Below are 22,366 nucleotides of genomic sequence, written 5' to 3'. Positions count from 1 at the left end.
CAAACACACACACAAACTTACAAAGCTTGAACCTAAAAATTACATACAGTGATCAGTCTAGAAATTACCAAAGAAGCATTATCATTTTCTCTATAGTAATAGGGCTTTCTTCAGTGGGTATTTATAGCAAAGTTTTTTTTTGGGGGGGGGGAAGATGTCATAAAATACCTAAATGCCATAATGTGGTTATGTTCTAGGTTAAATCATGTATGAATTACAGAAACAGCTATGTAAGAGAAACAGTATAAGACCTGATAGTGTTAAATCTGACACTAGGAAGTAAAAATTTATTTACAAAACAAACACTGCCCTTAATATTAGAAACATTCTTTCCAAGGATAAAGACATGTACTAACCATTTAAACAAGCTTCACAAAACAATATGAATATACTTAACACTACTAACCTATATACTTGAAAATGGTTAAGCTATAGGGATGGTGGTGCAGCTCAATGGTAGAACAAGGTCCTGGGGTTCAGTTCCCAGAGTCAAAAAAAAGAAAAGAAAAATGAGTAAGGTGGCAGACTTCATGTGTTTTTTACCATAATTAAAAAGGAGGACGTTTTTTCCAAAAGGCTTCAAAATATAAAGTGTTCCTTTAGATTTTAAATGAATAGATGTATGAGCTATTAAGTGCTTACCATATGCCCATTACTAAGGAGACAGAAAATACAAATAAAGCCTAATTTCTCTTTTCAAGGTGCTCATAGTTAATAGAGAACCAAAATTCAAAGGAGTTCTTAAATAATTATTATTATTTTGGATCATCTATCAATTTACCCATCTTTTTTTTTTTTTTTTTTTTTTTGGTCTGTTTATTTTGAACCCAGGAGCACTTTACCACGGAGCTACATCTCCAATCTTTTTCTTCCTTCCTTCCTTCCTTCCTTTCTTTTTTTTTTTTTGAGACAGGGTCTCAGAAAGTTGCGGAGACTGGCCTGGAACTTGTGATCCTTCTGCCTCAGTGTTCTCAGTTGCTGGGATTAAAGATTAGAGGCATTGCCTATTACACCCAGCTATCTATCCTTTCTTAAAGATACACATACAAATTAATAAACACACACACTCACACATACTCCACCACCAGGCTCTAGTGGTACTCTAATCTATTATGTACCAGAGTCTTATTTATAGGACACCTATAAAAACTTTGTTGTTCAATTTGGGTAAAAGTGTTTGATTCTCAACGTTAAAAATTCTGGGATTCAAACAGATCTGCTCACTTCTATGAGATGTCCCCATCTTGTGTGCCTAAACAAAGATAGCAGCAATCAACAAGCTCCTGAGCATCCTCAATTAGGAAGAGATGTTTCAAACTGGAAGAAAAGATCACATCTAGTCTTCTGACCCTCTTCTAAGCAATCACCTCCACTCAAATGAACCTAACACAACTACTATATAACTGGGACAAAGTCTATCAAAAATCCATCTCTATTTCACTCCTGATTACTCCATCTCTCTTCTGGACTCTGATAAAATCTGTGGTCTATGCCATACAAATTCACAGTCAGAGTATTCTTTGTATTGTCTGCAGAGTTTTCTGCCACTTGGAAAACAAGTTATGGTAATCAAACCTCTCTCACCACAAGAAAAGATTAATACTTAGTAATAAATATTCAATAAAAATATATTTGTTGAGCCTAAGGATCACCACTGAATAGAATTTACAGAAGTAGAATCTTAAAAGCAAAGGTTTTAATGTTTGAAACATCTTGTTTCATTCTCTGTCCTCTTATTTCTCTTAACATGCTTAACTGATAACACTCCTGTATTCAAATGGTGAAAATCTGTTTTCAAAATTCAAAGGAGTTAAATCAACATTAGCATACCTAACTCCAAACATCCTTTCTATAATGAGCCTCTCCATAATCAGATGCAGAAGTATAACGATTCCCCTCATTTCTGAGGTAGCATCCATATTACATGTGTATCAAACAATAGCTAATGAATCTGAGAGAACTAAAAAGTAAATGCAGGTGGATGTTTTTTCCAATTAACAACTCAAAAGCAGAAATATTAGTATTTTGTCTTCAAATAACTAGTATAGTTTAAAAGAAAACTAAATGCAATAGAAACCTTAATCCAAACATTTTTCAGGCCTGATCTGAACCTGAGAAGTGACCTCTCTGCTTAGAAAGCCCTACAATTTTCATTCTAGTTCATGTAGGTTAATTTTTTATCTACACCACTACATGGATTCTAATCACAGAGCTAAAGAGCCATAGTAACTACAAGCTTCAGACAGACTTGGGAAGGACAAAAGTTAAAACCCTGTGTTGAATTCTATTTATAATACTGAAGCCAGGTGTAACTCTGATACTATTTATTATTTTTATTTCACCAACCTACCACCTCCATTTAAAAATTTTTGTTGTTGTTTTTGAACAAGTTGAGCCGCACACAATATGTTTGACCTGAAAGTTTTAATGACACAGCAGCTTGCTTCTGCAAATTACTAGCACATGTGGAGGATATACAGAAACTTATAATACAATCATAGGAAAAATGGACTATTCTAGTGGGGGAAAAGTGGGAAGAAAACCCCAAACACTTTTTTAAGAAGACAACAAATATATTCAGATACAAGATTTGCATCAGAAACATTGTTTTGGTAAATTTAAAAAACTTACCCTGAAGAGATTTTCCCAATCCCTGGCCCAGCTTCCACCCATGTTTCTGGAGTAAGCGGTGTCCAATATTATCCTGACAGACAGAACAGAGAGACAAACCAAAAATATTCCAATAATATATTCTTCCCTTCCTAGTGACATTTAAACAGGTGATGAGCAAGAGGTAATTCTACATATATGCATGCAAAAAAGGTGCTGATAACAGGGTAAATGTGCCCAATAAAAGGGACATTAATGTAAAAGAAATGCTGGCTAGTATTTTAAATGGGAAGAACATATTGGGTAAGGGTCCTTTTGGATAGTGTGCTGGGCAACTTTTGTACATAACACTTAAAAAGGGGAAGGGAAAAGGGGGAAGAATACATTTATGAAGTTTTAAAACTAACATTAAAAAGCATAAAATCAAGGTACTTATACAATCATATCCACCACCTAGACAGCACAACTTTAAGATTTTTCTTTAAAAAAAAAAATCTACATTGTGTTTAGTTATTTTGTTTATGTGTCAGGCTTTCAAGAAACAAAGTAAGCTGTAAGTGTAAGACTACCCCACCAGTAGAAATGAAAAAAACAATCAGCAAATCCAGGCTAGACTTGATTGGTGTTTTAAATATATATAATATAAAATATAAATATTTAACTAGCATGCAGCCAATATTAAACTGAAAAAACAGTGAGGTTAGTAAAACAAGAAATTAAATTGATTAAACAAAAATAAAATGAGCTCAAGCACAGACTGAGTGATGCATTTCAACATGTAGTCTAACAAAAATGCTAAGATGTTAGAATGAAACAGGCCTAGCAATAAGTTAACAGTAAAGAACCATTAGTGCATGTAGGGGGGAAAAAACCAACATACATAATGTCTCATCTTCCTAGGAGAAATCAGAAAAGGTATTTCAACGTAAACTGTATAAAAAGATCCCAGAAACAACAATTAAGTGTCAGCTTTTGCCTAAAGGATCAAGGTATCAGAAACTTCTACAGCCTTCTGTCCAATTCTCTGCTTTTTACAGTTATTATAAAGTACTCAGATAAAACTAAACAACCACTAACTGTACCAAAAAAAAAAAAATGATGCTGCTCATTCAAAAACAACAACAACAAAACACTTAAAAATTATAAACCCAGGGCTAGTGATATAGCTGGTGGTATAATACTTGGCCTAGCATGCATAAGTCCTTGGGCTCAATCACTATACTGCATGTATGTATATATGTATCTATGTATGTATGTGTGTATGTACACCTATATGTATACACAAAATGTTCAACATGCATTTAATTTATGATATTAATCTAGTATTGCCATTTGGAAATAACCATATGTTAATAAAATCTATTTACAAATCTAAAAAAAATCACAAATCTTTCACTAAAACTAAACATTTCATATTAAACTGCTGCTTTCCCAGTTCCAAATGCAAATGATAAAATGCTTTTTGGAGTCACAGGGGGAAGAAAAACATTATACATACATATAAAACAAGTGTGGTTCACAAAAGGGCACTAGAAATTATTTTTACTAAGAATTAGAAAACACTATATGGTATGTGTAATCCCAAGAGATGACTTTCACATTAAACAATCAACCTGTTACAGCTTCTGTTCTACCCTGTATGACCTGGAAATGCATCTTCTATCCCAGTACTAAGTGTGTCTAAGTATTTACTAACTTTATTATTTAAAAAAAAAAAAAAAATTAAGCACTGAGAATGTAGCTCAGTGGTAAAATGTTTGCCTAGCATGCACAAGGTCAATCCCCAGACCACAAAAAAATTAAAATTAAAAAATAATAAAAATCTCAATAATAAGTAATTCTAGCAGAAAATGGAAAGGTAAAGAGGCCCTTATGGTTTTAACATGGAAACAAACTTACCTGCATATAAAAATCTTTATTTCATATCATAATTTTTATAACTGAAAACTCTAGAAAGAATATAAGGATAGTAGAATGACTACAGTTCTGTAATTGGTTAAATTATTATTTAATCTATTACTAGATAAGCGCTATTAACTATATTTGGCACTAAGGCTTGGGCATTAATGCTGACAAAAATTGTTGCCCTCCCATTTGTTGTTTTGTTGTTGTTTTGTGTTTTTTTTTAAAGAAAAAAAAATTTGGCTAAGTGGAGATGAGACATTATGCTGACTGTATTATATTATGAATGCACTAAAATAAACAGACAGATGAAGCAGTATGCTATTTCCAAAAGCAGTGCAAGTGGAGTGAAAGCATTTCCATACGAACCTGGCTTTAAAACTGGGCTGTCAAAAGAACAGTTAAATGTAACACAAAGTAAGAAACTGTCCGATCACTAATGGTCGTTTTTTTTTTTTTTTGTCTTGTTTTCAATTCACTGCTTGCAAGTAATGTATTTATTAAAGAAGAGTGAAAGCATAAGTAAATTCACGAGTCAAGACCAGCTGAGAGATTCAAGAGCAGCATGTTGTGACTGACAACAGTGAAAGGAAAAGCAAATGTTAAAGGGAGAGGGAGAAAAAAGAAAAAATTAAAGTTATACACATTAGCACCACTTTTACAAAACCACTCAAGAGGATGGCTGTCATTTTCTAAAAAAAAAAAAAAAAAAAACCTACTGATACAAAATGATAATGACATTTATCTTCTAAAACTTAGGTTAAAACTTAAAAAAAAAATTAAATCTATTTTCCCAAGTATGAATAGGAAATGAAATGTTCAGGGCTATATTAAAATATTTAACCTGCCATCTTAAGTTCTTAATCCTTCTGATTAAAATAAAGGCAACAGAAAGAGACACATCTCCCAGAACCTCCTCACCAATCTCCTAGAGTAAATTAATACAGCAAACCTGGACCTTTCTTATCATTTTAAACTACCTGCTTTTGGAGGGGGAAAAAGCAGTTCTGGGACTCTCCAGAAAAAGCTACTATTCAGTATAGTTCCTTTCTTTAAAAAAACAAACAAAAAAAAGTTTTATAAACACTTGTTAAAATCTAATGGGAGTCAAGTGTGGTAGCCCATGCCTGTAATTCCAGCAGCTGTGGAGGCTGAGGCAGGAGGATCGCAAGTTCAAAGCCAGCCTCAGCAACTTGGCAAGGCCCCAAGAAACTCTTAGAGAGAAGCTGTCTCAAAATAGAAAATAAAAAGGACTGGGGATGTGGCTCAGTGGTTAAGCACCTCTAGGTTCACTCCCTGGTACCAAAAAAACAAAAACAAAAACCAAATGCGATAAGAATATAGGTAGTACAAGGAGCACACAGCAGAAAAACTTATGAGGTACAACAAAGCAGACTTGTCTACCTCTGAAATGATCAAAACTTTCACTGTCAAAAAAACAAGGGACTTGGGGGTTGGGGTTGTGGCTCAGTGGTGGAGCGCTCACCTAACATGTGCAAGGCCTTGGGTTCATCCTCAGTACCACATAGAAATAAATAAATAAATTAAATAAAGGCATTGTGTCCAAATACAACTAAAAAATATTTTAAAATATTAAAAAAAAAAAAAAACACAAGGGACTTGGGCTGGGGTTGTAGCTCAGTGGCGGAGCACCTGCCTCGCACGTGTGAGGCACTGGGTTGATCCTCAGCACCACATAAAAATAAAATAAAGATGTTGTATTCATTACTAAAAATAATATTTAAAAAAAAAAAAAAACAACCAAGGGACTCTGCCAGGCCTGGTGGTACAAGTGAGGCTGAGGCAGGAGGACTGGAAGTTCAAAGCCAGCCTCAGCAACTTATCGAGATCCTGTCTCAAAATAAAAAATGTAAAGGGCTGGGGATGTGGCTCAGCGGTTAAGTTCCCAGGGTTCAATTTCTGGTATCCCACAAAAATAAATTTTAAAAAAGGGAGTCAATCACCAACCTACAGAAAGTAATATATTCTTGGGCTGGGGATGTGGCTCAAGTGGTAACACACTCGCCTGGCATGTGCGGGGCACTGGGTTCAATCCTCATCACCACATAAAAATAAAATAAAGATGTTGTATCCACCGAAAACTGAAAAATAAATATTAAAAAAAGTAATATATTCTTCCTATTTAGAGATATGATTTTGCTAATTATTCCTGGATGCTATTTATAACAGTAAATTGACATAAATAACTTATAACTCCAACAGGTAATCTAGATAGAATTCAATATATACTGAATTTACCTCTAAAATAATAACTATAAGGAAAAAATTTTTTTAAATGAACTCTTTACTATTTCAGTCACTATAATAGTGACTAAAAACCAGCCAAGAATGACGGTACATGCCTATAGCACCAGCTACTAGAGAGGCTGAGGTAGGAGGATCACTTCAGCCCAAGAATTCAAGACCAATCTAGGCAACATGACAAGATGGGGTCTCAAAAAAAAAAATAGTTTTTATTCGTTTTAATTTATTAACAAAGTTGCAAGGAAATCCAAATTTTAAGATAATTAATATGTCAACAGTATTTTGCCCAAGGGTGATAAGCAAAAAGTTGGTTTTCCACATGATTCACAGAGAGTTCCCACACACCACCTATTTGTTACATACTGTTCTCAAGATTCAAAATGGTGGCTATGTGGCATGCTTTTGGGTTGGAAATAAAGTTCTTCTAATTGTGGTTAAAAAATAAAGCTGAACTGAAAAGCCAATGTTTTTTTCACCAAAATTACTTCAGTTGGCTTATTTTTTCCCCCTCAATTTAAATGTACGATTAAAATGCTGTACTTTGAAGCTGGGTGTGGTGGCCACATGATTGTAGTCCCAGTGACTTGAGAGACTGAGGCAGGAGGATTACAAGTTCGAGGCCAGCCTCGGCAACCTAATAAGGCACTAAGCAACTGAGCAAGACCCTGTCTCAAAATTAAAAATAAAAAAGGTTGGCACAGTGGCACATGCCTGTAATGCCAGTGACTCAGGAGGCTGAGGCAGGAGAATCGAGTTCAAAGTCAGCCTTAGCAATGGCGAGGTGCTGAGCAACTCAGTGAGAGACTCTGTTTCTAAATAAACTACAAATTAGGGCTGGGAAAGTGGCTCAGTGGTTTAATGCCCCTGAGTTCAATCTCTGGTTACCCTTCTCCTATTGCCGCTGCCAAAAAATATATAAAAAAAAATAAAAAGGGTTGAAGATATAGCTCAGTAGTAAACACCCCTTGGTTTCATTCACAGTACCAGGGAAAAAAAGCTGTAAAACTTCCATATTTCCAACCTTTGTTCTTCTCTATTATGTGAGAAGAGAGGTACAACTTTTAAATGGGAAGATCTTTGAAAGCAACAAATGTGTATCATAAAAACCTATGAATATGGGCTGGGAATGTGGCTCAAGTGGTAGCACGCTCACCTAGCATGTGTGAGGCACTGGATTCGATTCTCAGCACCACATAAAAATAAAATAAAGATGTTGTGTCCACCTAAAACTAAAGAATAAATATTAAAAAAAAAAAACTATGAATATGCTGAAAACAACATCAGCAATTAAAAAAAAAAAAAAAAAAACACTTGCCAGGTATGATAGTGCATACCTATAATTCCAGCTACTTTGGAGGCTTATGAAAGGAGGATGGCAAATTAGAAGCCAGCCTGGGCAACACTTAGCAAGCTCAGTCTCAAAATAAAATTTAAAAAGCAAGATGGGTGGAGGGAGAAGCTCAGTGGTAGCGCTTACCTAGCATGCCTGAGGCCATGGGTTTGATCCCCATAAAGGGGATAGAAAGGGGAATATTCATTAACTATTTGTATTTCTCAACATTTTAATTTATTAATTATCAAGCAGAAAAATTTCCCAGGAAGTTCTCTCTGCTCCATGTAGTTTTATACCACCACAGTAATAAGGACTATTTTTGCAAAAGTACCACCAACATGTATGATACGTGCCTGCCAAATCAAAGATAAAATTTTACTGTATTGTATGGGGCTGAATCCAAATTTTTATACAAGGAAACACAGTATTATATTTCAGGAGAAAGTTATGCTACAGGCATATAAGTGACTAGATGAATTTCACAATGAATTTTCTTTTAGTTGACAGCCACATTCAATTTACACACTTTAGCATATTTATTTTCAATAGTGACAAAAATAGCAAGTCTCTTGAGTGGATTGTAAGCTTTGCTGATTGTGTATCAAAGACTGTGTAAGCAAGAACCAAATGCTACTAGGTGAACCCATGCAAACAACAGGTTGTAAAAATTCCCAAAACAAAACAAAAAAAATCTATAGCTCACTACAGATGACACAATGAAGACTAGAGAGAAAAGCCATATAGTAATGCTACACCATTCAGCTCCAAGAAGCACATTTATAGTGCAGTCCACATATGGTCACTGCTAAATGTCAAATCAGCAGTCTTATAGAGTTACAGTTTGGAACTAGTGGAGTCCACAGATCTAAACAGATAATGCAACATGACAAAAATCCAACTATACATATACTTCTAAATCCCTAGACAAGCAAACTAAACATCAGCAACTAGAATTTGAAGTGACACTAATTTTTAAAATCTACTCAATCAACCTGACAACTATTAAGCCAGGATTTTAATCAGTAAGATAGAGCAAAAACCAATTAATGCTTATTGGTAGTTGCACTTCCAACTGCAACAATGACTGCATACTTTAAGTCTATAATGTAGGTATCTTGCCACCTATATAATTTAACATCATTCCCCCATCTGATTTCTCACATCTTCAAATTATAGTCATAAGGACCAGACATCCTAAATCATACCAACCAATTCTTCAAAGTATGATGCAATCCTAACTTGATCTATGACTTTAGATAAAATTTTGTTTTCTAAATATTGTAAGTACATGGAGGTTATAATTATAATGGCTGGGATCTAAAAATCATAAAGCAATAATGGCTTTTTAAAATTCAAGTTCAAAAGAGATTTTATAATAAGGATAAAAGTTAATACTTTGCACTTTTACTTTAATTCAAATAATCAAGTTGTCTAGCAATTCTTTCATAATTTTCTTAGAAAAGTGTTTCACCCTTGACCAGAAATTTCATCAAAGGATATTTGGTTGGTTGAAATAAAGAAAGGAAAATAGAACTTTACAGTAGATATTAAATACTTAACAAAAGTTAAATTTTCATGTGTTTTTAACTGAAATACTTGTATCATCTCACTAAGAAATCTAACTTCAGAAGTTCACTAAAAATATAATGCATTATTACATCTTCAAATCTCATTTCCCATCTTGCTAGTTTGCATCAAATTCACCCTATTACAAAACAAAAAGACCTTAATCCTATACTCACAATAACCCTTCAACGGGCATATTCTTGGCACAAACCTGTGCAGAGACTTCCACGGTTACCAGCTGCTGCAGATTACCTTTGTTAAAAAAAAAAAATGACTAGACCTTTAGCTCCTGCAATGATCTGTAGACTCCCAAAGCTGCATATTTCCAGCCACTTTTGAGTTGCATGCTGTAGCAAAACAGTCAGCACCTCTCAATAGATATTGCTGCAGAGAAAGATTTTAATTCAGCAGAGTCTCTTTCTGTGTTAGAAGCAATGACATTTCCCCCTAAGAACAAAAATAGCTCAATATAGCCAGCCAGCCATATAACGCAATATATACTTATTATTTAGTGGGAATTCCTTAGGTAATAGGGGATTTTTTTCTTGGGGGAGAAAAAGTGGGGGAAAACTACCTACTACTTTGATGCCAATCACGGGAGTTTCTTTTAAAATTTAAGTTTTACACCCAAATGATTAGGTAGCTTATCTTGTGAATCCCATTTCTACCTAACCCAATATAGGCCATGAAGCTGTTAACTACTACTTAACTTAAATAATGCATATATGTGTTTCCAGGAGTAAATTTTCATTAGAAACATACTTATTAGTATAATATACACCTTTGAACGTGTTTATTTACTAAAAAAAATAAATAAATATACAGTCTGAGTACTATACTACTTGCTACTTTAAATGGAGAAGATAATAGTATTTAATAAATGACATATATATATATATTAGTTCTCCTCCTCATTGAGATTTCTCAACAATGATTACTCAAACTGTCGTCTTCTCCTTCTTTTTTTCTTTTTCTTTTTTAGTTGTTGTTGGACCTTTATTTTATTTGCTTATTTATATGTGGTGCTGGGAATCGAAAACAGTGCCTCACACATATGAGGCAAGGGCTCTACTGCTGAGCTACAACTCCAGCCCTTTCGACTCTCTTCTGACAGTGCTCTCCCTATGATGTGTGCTAGAAAAAAATCCTGGACATTGTGAGGCAAAGTAGCATTAGCCTTATGTGCCACAGAAATAAGTTTTGTGGCCCCAAAAGAAAGCTTTTATTATAAAACGTATCACTTAATGCTTTTTAATACTTTGTTGAGTATAATAATAATAAATACTAGGCTGCAAATTCAGCCTAGTATTTAAATATAAATTTCCTGCTACTGCCAAGTCAGAATACTTAGAATTATAGTTTATATAAGTATATTAACCAACTATACACCTTATAGACTATGGTACTGGGCTTTTCTGCTGACAGTTTGTTCTTGAACTTTGACCCCAAAAAACCACATTTATTAAATTTAAAAAATTATTTCTCAAGTACAAGATACTGATCATGGCTACTGATTTCATTATAAAATTCTGCCTCATGATAAGTCCCAAAATGATACTGAGCAAGGCATAAAGTGAGTTTTAACTTAGCAAAGTGGGCTTGGCAATTTATCCTTATGTCAAAACTCAAGACTGGACTTTCAGCACATCAGATGTGACTTCTCCCTCTGCAGCATTATCACATGCGTCATCAATTACTGCCATGCCTAAGTCTAGCATCATGCCAGCACATTAAGACAGAAGATACTATACGCAGTGTTCACTGGACCAGAAGGACAGAAATAAGAAGGGGAGGTGGGGGAGAAAGAAACCCTAGAGAAGAAATTAAAAAAAGGCAGACCGTGCAATACAAACCAGATCATGGCTGCTTAGCTAATATGGGCCAACTGCTGTGGAAGAAAAATGTCGAACACCCCAAGTTGTGTAAATTTCTGTAAACATCTAAACACACACACACAAACACACACAACACCAACCTAATTAGGAACATAAATATATGTTGATCCTTTACTATGTTACAATTTCAAAAAAGCTAAAATTATAAGTATTTGTACTCTGTACTCACTAAATTGAATTTTTTTCTTAAGGGAAAAGAAGCTAGTGTTTCTTAAAGGGAGAGAAGGGGTTTGTCTTGACTACTATAAAGATTAAGATTCCCTCTTTGGTGATTTTTCTCCAATCAGGTTTTTCAAATGACTCAATGAAGCCCTTATTAATTATGTACACTTAAGCACAAATATTAAATGCTGACAATAATGACATTTAGACATTGTAACAACAGACTGTGTTATTTTAAAATATGGGTTTTTCAAAATAAAAATAATATTAAAAAATCAAGATTTCTTTTTAAATTAAGAGAAAGGGAAAATAAATCTCCTTGTTCTACGAGTTGGTATCATTAATGCCCCAAACTAAGCAGTGTGGAAAAATATAATTAACTTTTGACCAACAACAACAACAAAAAAGAGAGACATAATTAAAGCTACAGAAACCATGTTTATCATGTTTCACTAAAGTCTGATAAAAAAATATATTATTTCTTAACCATTTCTAATCACTTCACATATGACTGGGCACCCAAGAAAGGTATTAAAGGATCAAAATACATTTTACTCCTTTATTTAATTTATAAAAACACTAAGCTTGAACTTTCTATCTTTATCAGAATATCAATATGGGCCAAAATAATATTTTTCCATTGAAATTCCAATTTGTTTTTCCATGTTTTGGACTAATTTCCCAATGTATTAAAAATATCAAATCACATCCCAAACTCATTTGATTACTGCAGGGCATGCAAGAAAATATCTCTAACTAACTATACTATCAGTTATTAATAAGCTTAACTTCACTCACATCAAGTGTCACACGAACACTACCTAACTAACTGGCTAAGACCCAAAATTTAGCACTGATCATCTTACCGATTCTATAGGCTTGTCAAGTGATGCTTGTTCAATTTCCAAATGTCCTTCTTCATATTGATCAAAGTGATTACCCTGAAAAAAAAAAAAAAAACAAAAAACAAGACTACAGTTATTTTACAAAAGCAATAAATATCAAAATTGTTAATAAGCTAATCAAATGAGGGGTTATTTTAAGCTTTAAGCTTTTCATTCTCAGTCAACTACAAAAAAAATCACAAATTCAGACTCCCCGCCCCCGCCCAGTACTGGGGATTCCAGGGACATTCTACCATTGAGCCACATCCCTGGCCCTTTTTATTTTGATAAAGGGTCTTGCTAAATTGCTGACTGGCCTCAAATACTTCAGATCCTCCTGCCTCAGCCTCCAGAGTAGCTGGGAGCACTTACAGGAGCACTTCATCACATTCAGCACAAATTTAGACTTAAAAAAAAAAAAAAAAATCTATCAACAACTAGGAGCTGAAGTATAGCTCAGTGATAGAGTGCTTGTCTAGCAGGTACAAGGTCCTGAGTTTGATCCTTAGCACAGAAAAGAAAAGAAAAGCAACTTATTACATTAGGTAACTAACGCAAAATGAAATTTTTAAAAAGGGTTGGGGAGACTGGGGGCTCAATGGTAGAATGCTTGCCTAGCACACCAGCAGGCCCTGGGTTCAATACCCAGAATTCCCCACCCCCAAAACAGGGATGGGGCTATACCTTGGTGGTCAAGCAATCCTGGGCTCAATTCTCAGTACCAAAAAAAAAAAAAAGAAAAGAAAACAAAAATAGGAAGAAAAGGAAATGAACATCTTCTAGGAAAAGTCAAGATCATCCTTGCCCTGTCACACAAAATTACTCATTTTTTCCAAACAGATGATGAATCATTAGCAAAATCTTACAAGCTTAAAGTTGTTTTAGAAAATACCACAGGTAACAAACTATAATCAACAAATAACAGATACTTAAATTTCTAAAGACAGCTAATTAGATTTCCAAATTATTCTGGATCTATGAGCTACTAATCAGGATAAATAATATAGTTTGCGTCTAGAAAAAGACACACATTTATAATTAATTGATCTTCAACAAAGTACAAAGACAAATTAATGAAGAAAAATAGCATTATTATTATAGATAATAATAATTATCTATAATTTCAATAGATGGTGCTAGAACTAGGTATCTACATGCGGGGAAAAAAATCAATTTAGCTGGCTGGGGTTGTGGCTCAGAGGTAGAGGTGCTTGCCTCACACAATGTGTGTGTGTATACACACACACACACACACACACAATTTTCTTTATCCATTCATCTGTTGAAGTTGTACCTAGGTTAGTTCCATAGCTTAGATATTGTGCACTGAGATGCTATAAACATTGATGTGACTGCATCACGAGAGAATACTGATTTTAAGTTTTTTGGGTATATACCAACTGGTGGGATAACTGGGTCAAATGGTGACAAACCATAATTTAAAAAATTAATGTGGGCTGGGAATGTAGTTCAGTGATAGTATGTTTGCCTAGCATGTGAGAGGCCCTGGAATCAATACCCATTAAAAAGAAAAAAAAAAAAAAAAACTGGGCACTGTGGCATACCTATAATCCCAGCAGCCAGGGAGGCTGAGGCAAGAGGATTGCAAGTTTAAAGTCAGCCTCAAAGTCCTAAAGCAATTCAGCAAGACTCGTCTCTAAATAAAACATAATAAAGGGCTGGGGATGTGGCTCACTGGTTAAGCACCACTGGGTTCAATTCCTGGTACAAAAAAAAAAAAAATGCTTTGTAGACCTAAATATAAAACCTAAAATGGCAAAAGATTCCAGCTGGGTGCAGTTATACAAACCTCCAGAGGGTGAAACAGGAGGATTTAAAGTTCAAGGTCAGTCTGAACAACATAGTAAGGCCCTAAACAACTTAGTGAGACTCTGTCTCAAAATAAAAATAGTTGGGGATGTGACTCAGGGATAAAACACATCTGGGTTCAATACATAGTACCCCCCACCCCGAAGAAAACATATAGGAGAATATGTTTGTGACCTCAGGCTAGACAAAGATTTCTAAGACACAACACAAAAGCACACTATATGAAAGAAAAACAGGGGCTGAAGGTGCAACTCATTGGTAAGAGTGTGTGCTTAGCCCATACAGAGGTCCCCAGTTCAATTCCCAGCATTCACATATACAAGACCATCTGAAAAATCTACAATTTATGACATACAACATTTTGGAAAAAGTAGAACTATGAAACCACTGATATAAGGAGGCTCTTAGTGGGGTAGGGAGGAGAAGCATGGGAGGAATAGATGGAAGAATAGATGAATTCTAGATAGGGAAGAGGGGTGGGAGGGGAAGGGAGAGGGCAGGGGATTAGCAAAGATGGTGGAATGTGATAGACATCATTATTCAAAACACGTATGAAGACAGAATTGGGTGTCAACATACTTTATATACGAACAGATATGAAAAATTGTGTTATATGTAATATGAATTGTAATGCAATAAGAATTGTAATGCATTCTGCTGTCATTTTTTAATCAATAAAAAAAAAGATTTACTAAAAGATTAGTGGTTCCTAAGGGGTTGTGGGGAAGAAGGAATGAACAGGTGGAGCACAGGAGATTTTTAGGAAAGCGGAACTATCCTCTATGATACTATATAATGGTGTGCACATGTCATTTGTACAAACCCATAGAACTACAAAATCAAAAGTAAACCCTAAAGTAGACCATGTATTTTGACTGCTAATGAAGTATCCATACTTATTCACTTATTGTAACAAATGTACAAATGTACTGTAACACATGTGCAGGATGACTGGGGAGGAGAGGCACTGTCTGTAAAGGAGAGACTGGATATATGAGAACTCTACTTTTCCTTCAACTTTGCTGTGAATCTTTAAAAACTGCTTGAAAAAATAGTTTATGTATTTAATTTAAAAAATAAATAAAAACGAGAATAAACTCATATTCAACATTTCTAAAGCATTTCTTCCAAACAATATTTAAATTTTAAAATGTACCATAAAACTGACAGGTAACCAATTGACAAAAATGGCTACTTCTAAGAAATGAAATGGAGAAAGAAACCCTCATTTTTTTTTTTTTTTACTTGTTACAATGTAGCCTGAACATTTAACAATATCTATAATTATTTTCCTTACTAGGGATTGAACCCAAGGGTGCTTTACCACTCAGCTATGTCCTCAGTCCTTTTTATTTTTTTAAGACAGGGTCTCCCTAAATTGCTTAGGGCCTTGCTAAATTGCTGAGGATGGTCTTGAATTTGAGATCCTCCCTCCTGCCTCAGCCTCCAAAATTACAGGGATTACAGGCATATGCCATGGCGCTCAGATATTATTTGTATTTCATTATTATTATTTGTGTTTAATAATATACCTTTATAAGTGGGGAATCACAATGTTCCAAAGTTAAAGACACTTCTAGCACAGTTTCCTCACTTGTGACAAGAAGCTATTCCAAAAGGTAACATATCTAGATGTATGATTAAGCTTCAGTCTAACAAAATGTTTGAACAAGAACATTTGGGCTGGGGATATAGCTCAGTTGGTAGAGTACTTGCCTCACATGCAAGCCCTGGGTTCAATCCCTAGCACCACGGGGGTGGGGTGGGGGGAACATTTCACACACACACAAAACACAACAACTTAAGAGGCCCAATTTCTAGAGCACAAATCACCTTAAAAGATTGAAAATATGAGGGGTTAGGGTAAGAGCAAAAATATGAAAGTACTGAGTCTTTACAATGACATATAACATTCTGGAAAAGGTAGAACTATGAAACCACTGATATAAAGAGGCTGACTTAACTTAAAAAAAAAAAAAAAAACCTGTACAAAATAACAATCCCATCAATATGTACAACTATAATGCATCAATAGAAAATGTGGGGGGAAAACCACTACAAACATCATCTTTTCATTGTGTTTATATAAAAAGGATGTGTTCTGCCAAGAAAAATGGCATATGCCCATAATCCCAACGACTCAGGAGGCTGAGAGAAGAACCAAAAGTCCAAGGTTGCTGGGCACGGTGGCACATGCCTGTAATCCCAGTGGCTCGGGAGGCTGAGGCAGGAGAATCAAGAGTTCAAAGCCAGCCTCAGCAAAAGCAAGGTACTAAGCAATTCAGTGAGACCCTGTCTCTAGATAAAATACAAAATATGGCTGAGAAGTGGTTCAGTGGTCCAGTACTCCTGAGTTTAAGCCCCAGTACCAGGGCAGGGGGTGTCCAAGGCCAACCTCAGCAATTCATTGAGACCCTATCTCAAAACATTCCTATAATCCCAGCATCTTGGGAGCCTGAGGCAGGAGGATTGCAAGTTCACCAGCCTCAGTAATTTAGTGAGGCCCAAAGCAGCTTTGTGAGATCCTATTTCAAAATAAAATATGGGGCCAGGGCTGTAGTTCCGTGGCAGAAGATTTGCCTAGCATGTGTGAGGCACTGGGTTTGATCCTAAGCACCACATTAAAAATAAACAAATAAAATAAAGGCATACTGAGGCTGGAGTTATGGCTCAGCAGTAGAGTGCTTGCCTAGCACGTGTGAGGCCCTGGGTTCAATCCTCAGCACCACATAAGAAAATAAATAAATAAAATAAAGGTATTGTGTTCAACTACAACTAAAAAAATAAATATTAAAAAAATTTAAAAAGGCATTTTTAAATTTATTATTTGTGTCCATCTATAATTTCAAATTAAAAATAAAATAAAATATTTAAAAAATGGCTGGGGATGAGCAGCCCTGGGCATTTTTTAATTTATTTTTCTATCCATCTATAACTACAAATTAAAATATATATATATATATACATAAAAAAGGGCTGGGAATGAGCAGCCCTGGGGGTTCAATACCTGGTACAAAAAAAAAGAAATAAAAATGGTTGAGGCTGTAGCTCAGGGGTAAAGTGCTCCTGTTTCTATGCCTAGTACCTCCCCACTCAAAAATGAAGAAAGAGGGCTGGGGTTGTGGCTCAGTGGTTGAGTGCTCACCTAGCACACATGAGGCACTGGGTTTGATCCTCAGCACCACATAAAAATGAAATAAGGATATTATGTGTCTACCCACAGCTAAAAAATAAATATTTTTTAAAACTGAATAAAGAGGGGCTGGGGCTTGCCTTGCACATGTGAGGCACTGGGTTCAATCCTCAGCACCACATAAAAATAAATAAACATAATAAAGATATTGTGTCCCTCTATAACTAAAAATAAAATGAATAAAGACATGTTATTATTGTAACCCAACACATAGCATTCAGTAATTTTTCTGCCATCTACTAGTAATTGTCTTGATACAAGGCATATAAATAAAGAAAGAATACCTAGAAGGAATCATGGTTTATGGTAAACAGAATTATAATATGATAAGTACCACAGCAGAGGGGTAAACAGAACGTTGGAGGAATACAGATTAGTAGCGTCTGGCAAGACTGGGAAATGGAAATGAGCTAGAGCTCAGCCAGAGTGGGAGCTAAGGAGAAATATGCAGTCTGTCCCATAGGGGGAATGGTAGAGTACCAATCCTACCAAAGGCTGCCTTCATAGAGTACGAATTTATTCTCTGAGCTATATTTATTCTATGTGGTAGTTGCAGATATTAAGAGAAAGAATAGTATGATTACTAGATGAGCAAAGATAGAAGAAAAAAAGAGTAAGAGAGCAATATGATTTTTCATTAAAAACTGTTTAATAGAGGACTAGGGAGATAGCAAGAGAAAGAGGTCCTATGTTCAATCCCCAGCACCAATAAACAAACAAAAAATGTTTATTAAGGATTGGGGGTAGGTAACGGAAAACTTCTGGAGAACATAAAAGACAGTGTAATGTCGGGAGCTGGCACATAGGAAATGAGCACCCCTTAGCCTTGAGTGATGAGATGTGGCAAGCCAGCCATGGGCTTTGTGTATGTGAACTATGAGCATTGAGTGCACAAAGTGGACTGAACTGACATTGCCCCTCCATCTGGGTAGGCCTTGCTCTGGTCCTTCTACTTGCTCGGCCATGATCCCCACACAGCTCATGAGATGGGTATAGATTCCCTGATGTCAGTCAATCTGCTGACAGCAAACATCATGAAGCTAGACTCAACCCCCTGAAACCTGACCCCTTGCCTCATTTGAACGACTTATCCAAGGACCCCTAAGATCAGAGGAGCCATCACAGTACCCAAAGAAAAAGGTATTTCTCTGTCTCTATGTGATTATTTCATGCAGCCCAGTTCACCTGGAGTGACCTTGAGGGTTAATCGTGGAACATGACAGTGGAGATTTGGAGAGGATTGCCTTAAAGATTAAAATAGCTCTATCCAAAAAAACAAAAGGAATTAAAGAGTTGTGGTGGCCTACACCTATAGTCCCAGCTTCTAAGGAGTCTGAAGCAGGAGAATGACTTTAGTACAGGAGTTTGATGTAAGCCTGGGCACCACAGTAAGATCAGGCCTCAAAAAAAGGTGGGGAGGGGCTGGGGATGTGGCTCAAGCGGTAGCGCACTCGCCTGGCATGCGTGCGGCCCGGGTTCGATCCTCAGCACCACATACAAAGAAAGATGTTGTGTCCACCAAAAACTAAAAAATAAATATTAAAAATGGCTCTCTCTCGCTCTCTCTCACTCTTTTAAAAAAAAAAAAAAAAAGGTGGGGGGTTGGGGGGGGTGGAATCTGTCACAACCTAGAGGAGCTTAAAGACACATAACAACTAAAAAAAATGAAGTATCCTGTATGGGATCCTGGAACAGAATATGGTCATTAGGGAACACCAAGGAAATCTGAATAAAATTTGGAACTCTGTTAATGATAATTTATCACTATTAGTTCATTAGTATGGTAACTAATGTACTAAACTACATAAATCTTAGTAATAGGAGAAACTGGGTATAGGGTATGAGACGTACATGGGAATTCTCCATACTGTCTTAGCAATTTTTCTGTAAATCTGAAACTGTCCTTAAATAAAGATTTACATATTAGGGACTGGGGATGTGGCTCAAGCGGTAGCGCGCTCGATCCTCAGCACCACATACGAACAAAGATGTTGTGTCCACCGAAAATTTTTAAAAAATAAATAAATAAAAATTACCTCTCTCTCTCTTTAAAAGAAAAAAAAGATTTACATACTAAAAAAAAAGGTTTTGGAATGGTCAGTACCACTACACACACACACACACACACTCAGCTTCTTTTAGGTTTGTATAATACCTTCAAGAAATCTTTACCTAATAAATTTGTGAAATACTCAGTGTAGTATTTGGCAATCAGCTGCTGAATTCAGGATTTTTTTTTTTTGGAGGGGGTGGGGGGTGGTGGTGGTGATGCTAGGGATTAAATCCAGGGCCTTATGCGTGGGAGGCAAGCACTCTACCAACTGAAGTATATCCCCAGCCCCCAGGATCATTTTTACCATTCCTATTTTATAATAAGAAAACTGATACAGCTGGCTCATGCCTGTAATCATAGTGACTTGAAGGCTAAAGTAGGAGGATCACAAATTCAAGGTCAGCCTTGGCAATTTACCAACACCCTGTCTCAAACTAAAAAAGTAGGCTGAGGGTAGGGGCTGGGGTTGTGGCTCAGTGGCAGAGCACTTGCCTAGCTTGCATGAGGTACTGGGTTCAATTCTCAGCACCACATAAAAAAATAAACAAGTAAAATAAAGGCATTCTGTCCATCTACAACTACAAAAAAATTAAAAAAAGAAAAAAAGTAGGCTGAGGTTGTGGCTCAGTGGTAAGAGTGCTGGCCTCATATGTGTGAGGCAGTGTGTTCAATTCTCAGCATCACATGTAAATAAATGAATAAAATGAGGTTCACTGACAACTAAAAAAACTATTTTTAGTTCCATATTTCCACCACTGTATTATACACAAAGAATTAAAAAATTTAAAAAAACCTCCACAATTCTAAAACAATATTCTCTATAGAAGGCAGAATTAGTGAAAATCTTTTGCTTATCATAAAAGACAAAGACTAGATTGACAAAGTATTATAGATTAGAGGAGACAAAGGAGAAATAACTAAATGTAATCAATGTGAAATCCCGAGTAGGATCCTAAAATAGAAAAAGGATATTATTATAAAAACTGCTAAAATAATACCTGTGTTACTAATACTCTGCCATGTTAATTTCCTAGTTTAGGTAATTTTATTACGGTGATTATGTGGATATTTTAGTAAGAAAAGATGAGCAAGCAGTATACCAGAATTCTCTGTACAATTTTTACAACTATTCTACAAATCTAAAATAATTTTAAAGTAAAAAAAAAAAATTTCAAAGTTATGGAATAATCTCCAAGACATACTGTCAAAATATAAATATCTAAGTGCTAAAAACAATGTGCCTGCATGCTATCCTTTAAGAAGGAAGAATAGAAAATGCTTGTATGTGTAGCTGTGAAAAGAACACCCATGTAATTGGAGTGGTCATTTTTGACAGGTGATTTACTTTTCACTCTTTTTAATGTTATGCTAGAAAATCAAAAAGAAGAGGAAGAAAGAAAAATAAGATGTAATTTTTAACTCTCAGGATACAAACTACAATAGTAATAATCGTGATCAAAGGTGGAGTGATAATAATAGATATTTTATTTCTTGTCTCCTCTCCTGCCTTCAAATTTTTTTCAAATCATTCTTTCCAAAAATAGTCAGTATGATACCTGATTACTTTGAAGGCCTTAACAGATTTGGAAAAGTATTTTTTACTGCTTGCCACCACTTTCAAAACCTCATTAAATCTATCAAATCCCTTTAGGGCTAGATGATCATATAATGTATCATACAAACCAGGGAGGGCACTTTGAGAATAAAAAGGAAATAAATATTATTCTAGGACAAAAAATATAAACCAGAACATATGGTCATCCTAGTAAAATTAATAGATCCTATGTCCATAGAGCATTACTAAAATTTAGTTTTAATAATAATTGGTTGGGTTGGGCATGGTGGTGCACACCTGTAATCCCAGCAACTTGGAAGGCTGAGGCAGGAGGATGGTGAGTTCAAATCCAGTCTCAGCAACTTAGTGAGGCCCTAAGCAATTCAGCAAGGCCCTAAGCAACTGAGCAAGATCCTATCTCTAATAAAATATTTTAAAAGGGCTAGGAGGGCTAGGGATATAGCTCAATTGGTAGGTACAGCACCACCAATAAAAGAGGGGGGAGCTGGGAGCCAGGCGTGATGGCACACTTGTGCTTGTAAACCCAGCAGCTTGAGAGGCTGAGGCAGGAGAATCATGAGTTCAAAGCGAGCCTCAGCAAAAAGCAAGGTGCTAAGCAACTCAGTGAGACCCTGACTCTAAATCAAATACAAAAAGGGCTGGGAATGTGGCTCAGTAGTCAAGTGTCCCTCAGTTCAATCCCTGGTACCCACCCCCCAAATACATACACACACATACACACACACACACATACGTATGTGTGTGTGTGTGGGTATATATATATATATATATATATTTTTTTTTTTTTAAATGGGCCAGGCATGGTGGTGCATGCCTGTAATCCTAGGGACTTGGGAGGCTGAGGCAGGAGGATGGCAAGTTAAAGGCCAATGCCAGTAATTTAGTTAGACTCTGTCTCAAAATAAAATAAATACGTAAACAAATAGAACCAGGGATGTAGCTCAGTGGTAAAACACCCCAGCGTTCAATCCCCAGTATCCAAAAAAAAAAAAAAAAGAAAGAAAGAAATTGTAAGTGTACATATGCATATACGTATACCCACTGACCTTCCCTCAAAAGCCTCCATTTATGCTAGCTCTAATTACAAATAAATAAAA

The 22,366-nt window shown here is 35.7% G+C and overlaps 1 protein-coding gene across 6 annotated transcripts in view; it reads right to left on the bottom strand.

Moving 5' to 3' along the window:
- Gpatch8 (G-patch domain containing 8) overlaps positions 1-22,366 on the bottom strand; it is a 95,685-nt gene that overhangs the window by 55,441 nt on the left and 17,878 nt on the right. For 2 of the 6 annotated variants that reach the window (XM_058578767.1, XM_058578766.1), the window contains exons 1-4: positions 12,600-12,680; positions 11,530-11,564; positions 4,882-4,898; positions 2,632-2,704 (exon numbers count right to left, since the gene is read on the bottom strand). Coding sequence is in view for 1 of the 6 variants with exons in the window: in XM_046442785.2 (XP_046298741.1) it covers positions 2,632-2,704; positions 12,600-12,674 (148 nt within the window). In the remaining 5 variants the exon portion in view is untranslated. Of the gene's footprint in view, positions 1-2,631; positions 2,705-4,881; positions 4,899-11,529; positions 11,565-12,599; positions 12,681-22,366 lie in introns of those variants that run through there. The other 4 variants (XM_046442787.2, XM_046442786.2, XM_046442785.2 and 1 more) reach the window with 3 other exon arrangements.

The sequence above is a fragment of the Marmota monax genome, unplaced genomic scaffold, assembly GCF_021218885.2.
Source record: "Marmota monax isolate L192 unplaced genomic scaffold, Marmota_monax_Labrador192_F-V1.1 WCK01_AAM20220418_F8-fsc00205, whole genome shotgun sequence".
Taxonomy (NCBI): Eukaryota; Metazoa; Chordata; class Mammalia; order Rodentia; family Sciuridae; genus Marmota; species Marmota monax.
Note: the sequence above shows the minus strand (reverse complement) of the source record. Positions and strands in the feature narration are given on the sequence as shown.